The 9,562-nt window shown below is 58.3% G+C and overlaps 1 protein-coding gene across 1 annotated transcript in view; it reads right to left on the reverse strand.

The window, feature by feature from the left end:
* Positions 1–9,562, reverse strand: part of Dnah17 (dynein axonemal heavy chain 17) — a 96,470-nt gene that overhangs the window by 45,561 nt on the left and 41,347 nt on the right. The window contains exons 34-43 of the mRNA XM_055592467.1: positions 9,376–9,536; positions 8,685–8,841; positions 7,686–7,790; positions 4,750–4,907; positions 4,254–4,392; positions 3,859–4,086; positions 3,574–3,711; positions 2,632–2,764; positions 1,554–1,681; positions 616–764 (exon numbers count right to left, since the gene is read on the reverse strand). Coding sequence (XP_055448442.1) covers positions 616–764; positions 1,554–1,681; positions 2,632–2,764; positions 3,574–3,711; positions 3,859–4,086; positions 4,254–4,392; positions 4,750–4,907; positions 7,686–7,790; positions 8,685–8,841; positions 9,376–9,536 — 1,496 coding nt within the window. The remainder of the gene's footprint in view (positions 1–615; positions 765–1,553; positions 1,682–2,631; positions 2,765–3,573; positions 3,712–3,858; positions 4,087–4,253; positions 4,393–4,749; positions 4,908–7,685; positions 7,791–8,684; positions 8,842–9,375; positions 9,537–9,562) is intronic.

Genomic DNA, 9,562 nt, shown 5'->3' on the forward strand with positions numbered 1-9,562 from the left:
TATTCTGCCAATCACTGGCCACATGTCCAAGCAGTAACACCTCAATATCAAATATTCTGTTCCTCCAGGCTACCCCCCCCCCATTGCCACACATTGCCCACAGGCAAGGCGGGAACCACTCTTCGCCTCTTGAATGGGTCTTTTCTCCTGGTCCTCAGCCTTCACTCCGCGTCCATCCCGGGGCTTCCCTGTCAGCTCCACTCCTCGTCTGGAATGCCGGCACAGACCCTGCGCTTCCTGGGTGCTCCCTCTCCCCTCGGGTGGCAGCTCTGACTTCAGTGCTCTGGGACAGCAGCACCCATGCAGCCTGGACCTCTCCTCGCCCCAGCACCCTGAACTACCAGCTTTGGCGCCAACGTGTCTCACCAGCTGCCACGCTGCGGTGTCACTGTGAGCTCCCCTCATAGTCTCACCCCCCTCCCCTGCTTCAGCTGACAGTGAGGTGAGCCAGCATGATGCAAAGAAGCAGCTCGGCTACAGCCCGCTGAACGTGAGGAGAAATGGCATGGGCACTTAGGTGAGTGGGCGGGTACACTCAAGCGTGTGCCACTGTGACACGGCCCATCGCCTGCCTTCTCTGCCGCAGCGAGGAAGAAGAGCCCCGGCCCTACTCACGGGTTCCATCCCAGGTCGGCGGGATTGATGTAGAGTATGCCAGCCCTGGAGACGGTGGCCGGCGTGGCTGTCCTCAGGTGGCTGATCTCGAACACCAGCCTCATGGTGCGGTTCAGGGGAATTCGCTCATTGCTGGCCAGGGTGAGGACCTGGGGAGGACAAAGCAAGCCCGTTGGCCAGTCCCCAAATGAGCCACGGGGGAAGGCAGACATGGCCACGTGAACCTGCGTCTCTCAGCTCTCCCTGCACACCCGGCCAACACAGCTCTCTTCAGAAGCAAAACCCTCTGCTCTGCTGGGATCCTTTTGTGTGTCTTTCTACCTAACTGAGAAGCCCTGTTTTTGAGACAGGGCAGCCCAGGCAGGCCTTAAACTCATGATCCCCTACCCTTTCCCTCCCCAGTTCTGGGAGAAATCATTCTCTCTCTGTTTTTTGTTTTGTTTTTCCTTGAGACAGTATTTCTCTGTAGCCCTGGCTGTCCTAGAACTCTCTCTGTAGACCAGGCTGGCCTCGAACTCAGAGCTCTGCCACCCTCCCATCCTCTGGAATCAAAGGCATGCACCACCACTGTCCAGTAGGAATCATTTCCTTAGGCTGCCTCTGGACTGTCCCGGAGGCCATTCCTGGCTCCCCAAACGTCACCTCTAGACTGGGCATGGGCGAGTCAGAGAAAGAGCCCTGAGCTTCACTCCAGCCCATGTGGAGGTGGAAAAACAGGCAGGCCAGGAGCGCACGGATCTGTGTCCCCCATGGAGAACGTCTCGTGGCAGCTGCTGTCTGCAGTTCACGACTTTCTGTGTGGGGTGCTTGGCCGGCTCCGTCCAGCCACGCCCCCGCCGCCCGCAACGCCCCCTGCCCCCAGCACTGTGCGTCTACACTGCACTGTGCCTTCTCATGGCGGTGACGGTGGCTCAGCTGGGAACCCTGGGCACGCGTACCTTGTTGTCATCCATGACTGTGTTGAGGGACTCAATCCACATGGGATCTATGTCCCCGTCCAGCACAATCCACTTGGGACCATCGTGTGTGATGTTGGCCAGGTCCCTCATGATGGTCGAGAACAGGCCTGGAGGGAGGCAGGCTGGTGACTGACACTTGCAGTCACTTCTGAGGGGCTAAACGGCACACCAGGCACTCTGGGGCCTTCATTCCTTCAAGCCCAGTGGGCCTGACCTGGGCCCTACCCTCAGCTTCTCAGAGGATGACAGTGGTCCTCTTGCTCTCCTTCGTGGTCCCTACGCTAGATCCTGGGCTTGGTGTCCTCTGACCCTCCCACCCCTTTTCCACCATTGGCCCCTCTTTTGAGGCTCTTGCCTGCCTCAGCTCTCCAAGGTACAGCAGCCTTGTGGCGAGTGTCACCTCCATGCTTGGGAGCCACCTCATCCATTCATTCATTGATTCATTCATTTGCTCGCTTGTTCGCTCACTCACTCACTGGAGGATACATGGCATGAAATGGGGCAGGACGACGCCTTGGGAACAAAGCCAGGGCTGACCCAAGCTGTCTCCCTCACAGGGCTTGCCCATGTAGAAATGTGTGCACAGGAGGTGGGCAGGGAAACCGGAAAGAGAAAGAAAGTGGGGTTGATTGGTGCTGCCTCCCAGGGGTGGGGAGGGGAACCTGCCCTTCGCGCCCAGCCAGGAAGTGCTAACACGGGCAACACCTCAGCCCCATTTGCTCTGGGCCATTCTCCAGTTCTCTCCTACGGCCAACCTGATGGAGCCTCCGCCAGAAGCTTCTATCCCAGAACCCGTGGACAGAGGCCCACCCAGAGGTTCTCTGCCTGTGGGTCCCCCTGCGTCAGGGTGAGGGGCCTCTGAGTCAGTCTCAGCCCCCACTTCCTTCCCAGCTGGTGGTTACAGGTTCCCTGTGCCCCGAGTGCCCCAGCCCCGGCTCCATCAGCCCTTCTGCAGTGGCTGGGACCCACACAGGCTGTGACCCATTCTCAGGGAGCCTCCCCGTACTGAGCACAGCAATCATCCTGGAGGTGACTCCTCAAACCCCAGCCCACCTACCGTCCTTCCACTCCCTGGTCGCAGGGTTGATGATGCCAAACAGCTCGTCACAGGTGACAGCCTTTGGGTCCAGGTCGATGGCCACTGGCTTCCTCTTCAGGTTCTGGTAGGTCTTGTTGAGGGATTTGAGGACCTGGCAAGGGTGGGGAGCACTCACTGGCTCAGTGCCCATAGCACCTGTGCCCGGGCCTGGCACCCCTGCAGTCTGCTTGGGGCGGCCCCCTCGGCAGACCCAGGTGCTTCTGTTAAGTGGGAAGCAGGTACTGCCAAGTCTCTGTCCCCTAGACAGTGGTGCAGGCTGGGTGAGGGAGCTGACGTCAGCCCACTGATCCCAGGGAGCACCAGAGACTATGTTAGGACCTGGCAAAACTCGTGTGCTTCACTCTTAGAACACAAGTAATGCACTAAAAAACAAACCACTCATGTTTTTTTCACTCGGAGAAACTGGTTTTAAGAGCACTGGAGGAAATTTTGCGTATTTCTACATGTTTACATACGCAACTTATTTTTTCCTTTAAAGACCAAGTACAGTTTTTGCCTTTTAAGCAATGACTTGCTGCCAGGCCCCTTTGTAACTCGTTTTCTTTAAACAGGCTCTCACCGTGCAGCCCGGCTGGCCATGAACTCACTGTATTGACCAGGCTGGTCCCGAACTCAGGGATACACCTGCTTCTGCCTCCTAAGTGCTGGGATTTAAGACACGTGCTACCACACCCAGCTACTCTATCCCCTAGCCCATGTGTCTTCCGAAATGGGCTTTGGTAAGGGGGTCAGGCTCCCGCCCTGACACTTTGGCTTAGTGCTACTGGCATCAGTGGTGTTGGCTGCCACCCTACAGGGCTCCCCATGGCCCTGGGCAATGCTGGGGGACAGGAATGTGAGTGGGGGTGGGTCGTTGGGGATGCGGGTGGCGGAGGGGACAGGCCGGCGCTGGTGACGTGCCTGGGATTTGCCACTGCCAGCGTTCCCAATGACGAACACGGAATGTCGGACTTGGAGAAGCTCCTCCAGCTGCACCACCTTCAGCACGAAGCTGTCCTCCGCCTGCAGCTTGAGCTCCACGATGCTCTGCTTGATGACCTGGGTTAGGAAGGTGGCTCGGGAAGAGGACCGCTCTGAAAACTGGGGCTGGCTGGGGAGCACAGGAGCAGCTCGTGGCCCCGGAAACCCTTGCAGCCAAGTTTCCCAGGACAGATGGAGGAGGTGGGGTTGGGGCAGGAGAATTACCTTCTCAAAGTTCAGGTCCCGCTTCCGGGGCACGTCCAGAGCGGGGAAGAGATCCCCGATCAGCCCCATGAACACCGGCAGGTCATCCGTCACGATCTTGGGGATGTTGAAGTCCCTCAGTGCCCTCATGAGCACCTGGTCCTCTGCCCGGGTGGGGTCCCCCCTCTTCAGGGAGCCGGCTACCACCAGCACGGACTTGATGGCCCGCAGTCCCCAGTCGTAATGGTCCTGCGGGGAGTGGGAATGGGGGACGTGAACGCGCCTTCCTACAGTGCTCACCTGGCACTGCCTGGCTCAGAGTGGCTCTCGGGGCTACAGAGGGCAGAGGCAGGAGTGTGGCCCCCCCCCGTCCCCCGATGCTGGGCCAGGAGCCCCAGGAACAGGGAAGAGCTCACCTGCTTCGAGAGGAGCTCCTTGCAGAGGGTGTACAGGGTGATGAACTTCCGGGCCAGCAGGCGGGCTTCCAGGAAGCCCTCCGCCACCAGCATGATCTCACAGATCAGCTCGAAGTCGGGGACCACCATAGCACAGGGCCTGAGAGAAGAGCAAGCGAGCAGCTGTCTCTCCTCCCCGTCAGCCACCGCCTGTCCCTCTTCACCTGGGACACGAATCTCTGCCAGGCAACTTCCTGGGCACATGGAGCTGGGGTCCAGCCTCTCCCCATCACTCCTCACACCCAGACTAGGAAGCTCCAGGCCTCACCCCTGCTCTGACCGACTGACAGCGTCTCAGCTGGGGACTGCCCCCACATGGAGAGTCCCAGGGCTTCTGAAGGACCTGCCTGCTGTCCTGTTACCTCTACTCCATCTTGGGAGCTAGCCTTGGGCTCCTCCGCCTCCTCTGCTTGCTCTTTAGTCCCAGACACTGCACAGGGGAGGGGAGGGCTTTCACCTGAACAGGGCCTTCAGGTTCTCCGGCAGCTCTGTGCGTCCAGCGTAGCCAGGGTTCATGGTGATGAAGATGCCCACGGTGGGAATGAGGCTTATTATCTCTCCCAGGAAGTTAAACTTCTTTTTCTTGGCCCGAATTGCGTCTTGGACACACTTTACCTAGATGGTTGGTGTGCACACACATTAAAATGAAACCATTTGTTCACGTGTGTGTGTGTGTGTTGGAGGATATGCATGTATGTGAAAGCCAGTCGGCAATGGGTGTCTTCCTTTATTGCTCAACGCTTGCTTTTTTGAGGCACTGAACTTGGGAGCTCACCAATGGACTGGACTGGTTGGGCAGCGAGCCCCAGGGGTCCTCCTGTCTCCCCGTCCACGGCGCTGGGACCAGACACCGCATCTGGTTTTGTTTGTGTTTTGAAACAGGCTCTCACTATGTAGCTCTGGCTGTCCTTGAACTCAGAGCAATCTGCCTGCCTCAGCCTTCTGAGTTCCGAGATTAAAGGTGCACACCACCACCCTGGCAGCGTCTTGCTCCCCCGCCCCTTCTTTTAAAGATTTATGCGTCTGCTTGGGTCTGTATGTGCATGTGTTTGGTTGCCTGGGGAGGCCAGAAGAGGGTGTTGGGTCCCCTGGAGCAGTGAGCCAGCTGGCACAGGTGTTGGGAACTGAACTCAGGTCCTCAGAAAGAAACAGGTGCCCTTAACCTTGGAGCCATCTCGCTTTCCCAATGTCTGACCTTTTATACGGGTTCTGGGGATCAAGCTCACATCCATGAGTTTGTGTGGCAAGAACTTTACTGAAGGGATCATCACCTCTCCCCTGCACCCCACCCTCAGTTACGAATGTGGGGGCTGTGGATTAGCAATGGCTCTCACACTGTCACCTGACTTCTGCCAGTGCTAAGCTGTAGGTTTTGTTTTGTTTTTTCCTCATGTTCTATAGCCGACCTTAGGCGGGCTTTTGTCTCAAGCCGTGACCCTGGCTGAATTCTGTCAGTTCTCTGACAGTAACACATCACAGCTCCATTAGCAGCCATGTCTAAGAGTGTCTGAGGCTGCCTCCTGCTGACCAGGATGGAGGACGGAGGACCACGGGAATCTGGGCTGCACATCAGATTTTAGAAAAGCCTTTGGAAGGTAGCTGCAAAGTATGAGATCGCCACTGGGTGACGCTCGAGGCCTGCGACAGAAATCGCTCCTCTGCCAGCTCTTTCCCCAGCACACAGCTTGCCTGCCTGGTCTTGCTGAGGCGCAATGGGTCATGCTGAGGATGCCTCCCGATTTGCAGCTCAGGGCTGGGCAGGACTAGAAGGCAAGAACTGCAGCTAGGACCTTCCTAGCTCTCTGGTCCCTGCTTCTTGTGTCCACAAACGTGGGCACCGTGGAACAGGGTTTTTCTGCTGACCTTGGAGTGGGGCAGGAGCTCGGGGTGGGTTGGCCTCTCTCAGACTGCAGAATGGGGAGCTGCTGAGAGCCCTGGAGGGCCCCCAGGCGGTGGGTCCTCGTGGGTGCTCGGGAACCCTTACCCTGCATCTCCGCCACCTTCTACGGGACTCCTGACTAGCAGCTACTTTTTGTGATAAGCACTGACTTATCACTCTGCGGACAAGTGGCTGAGGGGTAGCAAACAGCAGGATGAGAGCTGGGCACCCCACCTTTCTGAGGTTCGCTTTGATGGTCAACGTCCGCGCCAGGGACTTGAAGGCCCAATGTCTTAACAAGAGTGGAAACCCCAATCCCACTAGAGTGCTGAGTGTGCACACCCAGTGCCCTGCCTGTGCAACCTTGGAGCTCTTGCTAACACTCCCCCACACACACCTGCACACCCTGCCACACCTGGGACAAGAACACTGTCCCTCATCTCCCTGCTATACCATCTTCCTTTCCCTTTTCCCACCGTTCCTTTCCCTGTCTGAGTTTGGTGTAAGTAGCGAGGCCTGGTTTGTTAGGACCTTCAAAGTCAGGCCTTTGGCCTAGGGCTCCAGGGACAAGATCTCAAGCTGACCTGGGACTGGAGGCTGGCTGCGTGGGACCTCAGAGCCCACGGTTTCTCCAGCCTATTGGGCACCAGGATTGCTGGGGCTCCTGTTTGAAATGCCCATGCAGGGCTGTGGAGATGAGCTTAAAGCTGGGTCGCTGCCCTGTCCTGCTTCCCCTATTCCCCTACACACACACACACACACACACAGCTATTCCTATGCCAAAGCGCTTCGCTCTCCTCTGTCAACCTCAGGGGCCTAGCCTGATGCCGCCGCTGCCCAGCGTTTAAGCCTGGTCAAGGGTTTCTCCCTACGTGGGTATCTAGCACCGTAACCCCAACCGGTGCAGAAAGACCTTGGAACTTAAGTCTTGAAGCCCGTGGCTGAGGCCCAGCCAACAGGAGGCAGCCAGCTACTCAAACTGTGCTCAGATAAGACAGAGCCCGGCTGTGGTCGACCAGCGCTCTCTATTCTGCAGTCACTGCCTTTCCACAGACTGCACGTACGGCCTGCCTCTGTGGTGGTGGGCTGGTACACCCTGGGCCAGTTCAGTCTGCTACTCAGCTGCACAGTCACAAAGCCATCTAAGGGCTGTCAAATATTCTCTCTCCCCTCCTTCCTTCCCTTCTTCCCTTCCCCCCTTCTCTCTCTCTCTCTCTCTCTCTCTTTTTTTTTTTTTTACAAAACACAGTCTTAATCTATAGTCTTGGCTAATTGAGAGTTTGTTATATAGAGCAGACTGGCCTTGAACTTGTGGCAACCATCCTGGCTTTGCATCACAAAGCTGGGCTTATAGGCACGTGCTGCCACACCCAACAGAACCATCTATGCTGGCGCCCCCCCAGGGGCCCCTGGGAGCTAGGGCAGGGGTTGAGGGCATCTTTGGGTCTGAGGCACCATGAAGCCACCCCCATCCCTGCCCCCGCCCACTGGCCCAGCGGAAGGGCCCTGCCTACCTGCACAGCAATCACAGACAACACCTCCACAGAGATCCGGTTAAACTCATCGAAGCAGCCCCAGGCTCCCGTCTGGGCCAGGCCCTTGTAGATGTTTCCACAGGACTACAAAGGCAAAGTCCCATCAGAGGGAGGGGATGGCTTCTGGGGGCCTGCAGGAAGCAGCTTCGTGTCCTAGCACACTCACACAGACTCTCACGGCAGCTGGTGATGCCCGGAGACCGCATTGTCTCAGCAGGTCTCTTCTCTAAGCAACAGGCTCAGGCATAGGCCGACGGAGAAACTCCCCAGGCATTCCCCCCTTCACCTTCTCATTTAGTGCATGCGAAGGAGGGGCCCCCTGCAAGTTGGGCTGAGGCCACAAGCTCCTGGAGGACCCTTCCCTGTGAGTGTGAAATTCTGTCCCCCGCAGGGTAACCAACACGCCCATGGAGTCCAAACAGAAACCCCTTTTAGGATCAGTAGACTTTGATCATCTAGGGCCCATGAGGGCATGAAGGTATGAGCAGTCAGCAGAGGTCACAGGTTCTGTCCTCAGCCTCAGGAGGGGACGGAGCCCTGGGCTGTGGGGCTCATCCAAGAGGAGGGAGTCCCCTGCAGACTTCGGGCCCCCACTCTCCTCCCTCTGATGCTGGAACTGCTCCTGCTCAAGCCTCTCCCTTCTGATTTAGTCCCCTGAGCAGAGATGGTGGCCCTGCAGTTGATGAAACTGACCCCTCCATCTCTTGTCCCCTTCGGAGTCCACCTGGACACTACTTTCACGCTGACCGTGAGGCGGGTACTCACTCACTCCTATCCGTGGTCTCTAGCCATAGGGGCGATCTTGGAACTGAGGTCACAAGCCTTCCCCCGCCCCATCAGGACCCGTGGAGGCGAGACCCCCACCCTCCACGAGGGGGTGCTGGCAGGGCACTCTGGGTGCCTCCTCACTGCCCCCCAGGGTTCTCTCTCTCGGGTCCACACATTCTGGGGAGGGGCAGCCCCGGCCCGGCCCCAGACCTTGTAGTCCATCTGCTCCGAGCAGTTGAAGACATACACCATGGTGCCCAGGGCTCTGCCCAGGTCCTTGGTCGTCTCTGTCTTGCCCGTGCCAGCCGGGCCGGCAGGGGCTCCGCCCATGATCAGGTGCAGGGACTGCGTGAGCGTGATGTAGCACCTGCCAGGAACCCCCAGTCACCCAGGGCACCGTGACCCCACGACCCACACACAGCACCCTGTGCTTCGCCCTGTCAGCTGTGTGGCCATTGTACTTGCTCAGGCCGGAAGGGCAAAAGGTGGAGGGCAGGGACACTGTGCCGTGACTGAGGGACCAGCATGGTGCTAGCTCAGCCTTCCCGTGGTTTGGGCAGGTGGGTGGGCCCTTGGGACTCCTTAGACACCTCAGGGTGTCCTGGGAAGTTTCTGGGCTGAGTGTGGTTTACTGTTCGTAATTTACTCAGTCCTCATGAACTCTCCAGGATTCCTGCACAGCCTCCCTGCTCTGAAGACCTGAGAGGTGAAGCAACTCCCCGGAGACGCTAGCTAGTGTCAGGCCAAGGGCTCAGCCCAGAGCTGGGCTCCTGCCTGGTGAGCCAGCTGGAGCTGGGCCTCCTCACCCAGATGTGGGCTCTTCCAGCCTCGGCGCCAAGGCGGGGAGGTGTGAGGTGTGGAGGTGCAAGGTGGAGAGGGATGGGCGCTGGGCGGTCCTCACCTGTCTGTGAGCGGCGTGATGACCAGCCGTGGCGTGTTACCCAGGTACTCGTAGGAGTAGCGGATCTGGGCATCGCAGATGTTGGCGAAGCAGTGCCTCTTCTCATCGTCCCAGCGGTGCCGGAGCTGTGACTGCCAGGTGAAAGCCTGGGAGCTCTCTACCTGCACAGAGAGGCGGGGGGGGGGGG

Source organism: Psammomys obesus, unplaced genomic scaffold (genome assembly GCF_907164565.1).
Source record: "Psammomys obesus unplaced genomic scaffold, mPsaObe1.curated_primary_1811, whole genome shotgun sequence".
Taxonomy (NCBI): domain Eukaryota; kingdom Metazoa; phylum Chordata; class Mammalia; order Rodentia; family Muridae; genus Psammomys; species Psammomys obesus.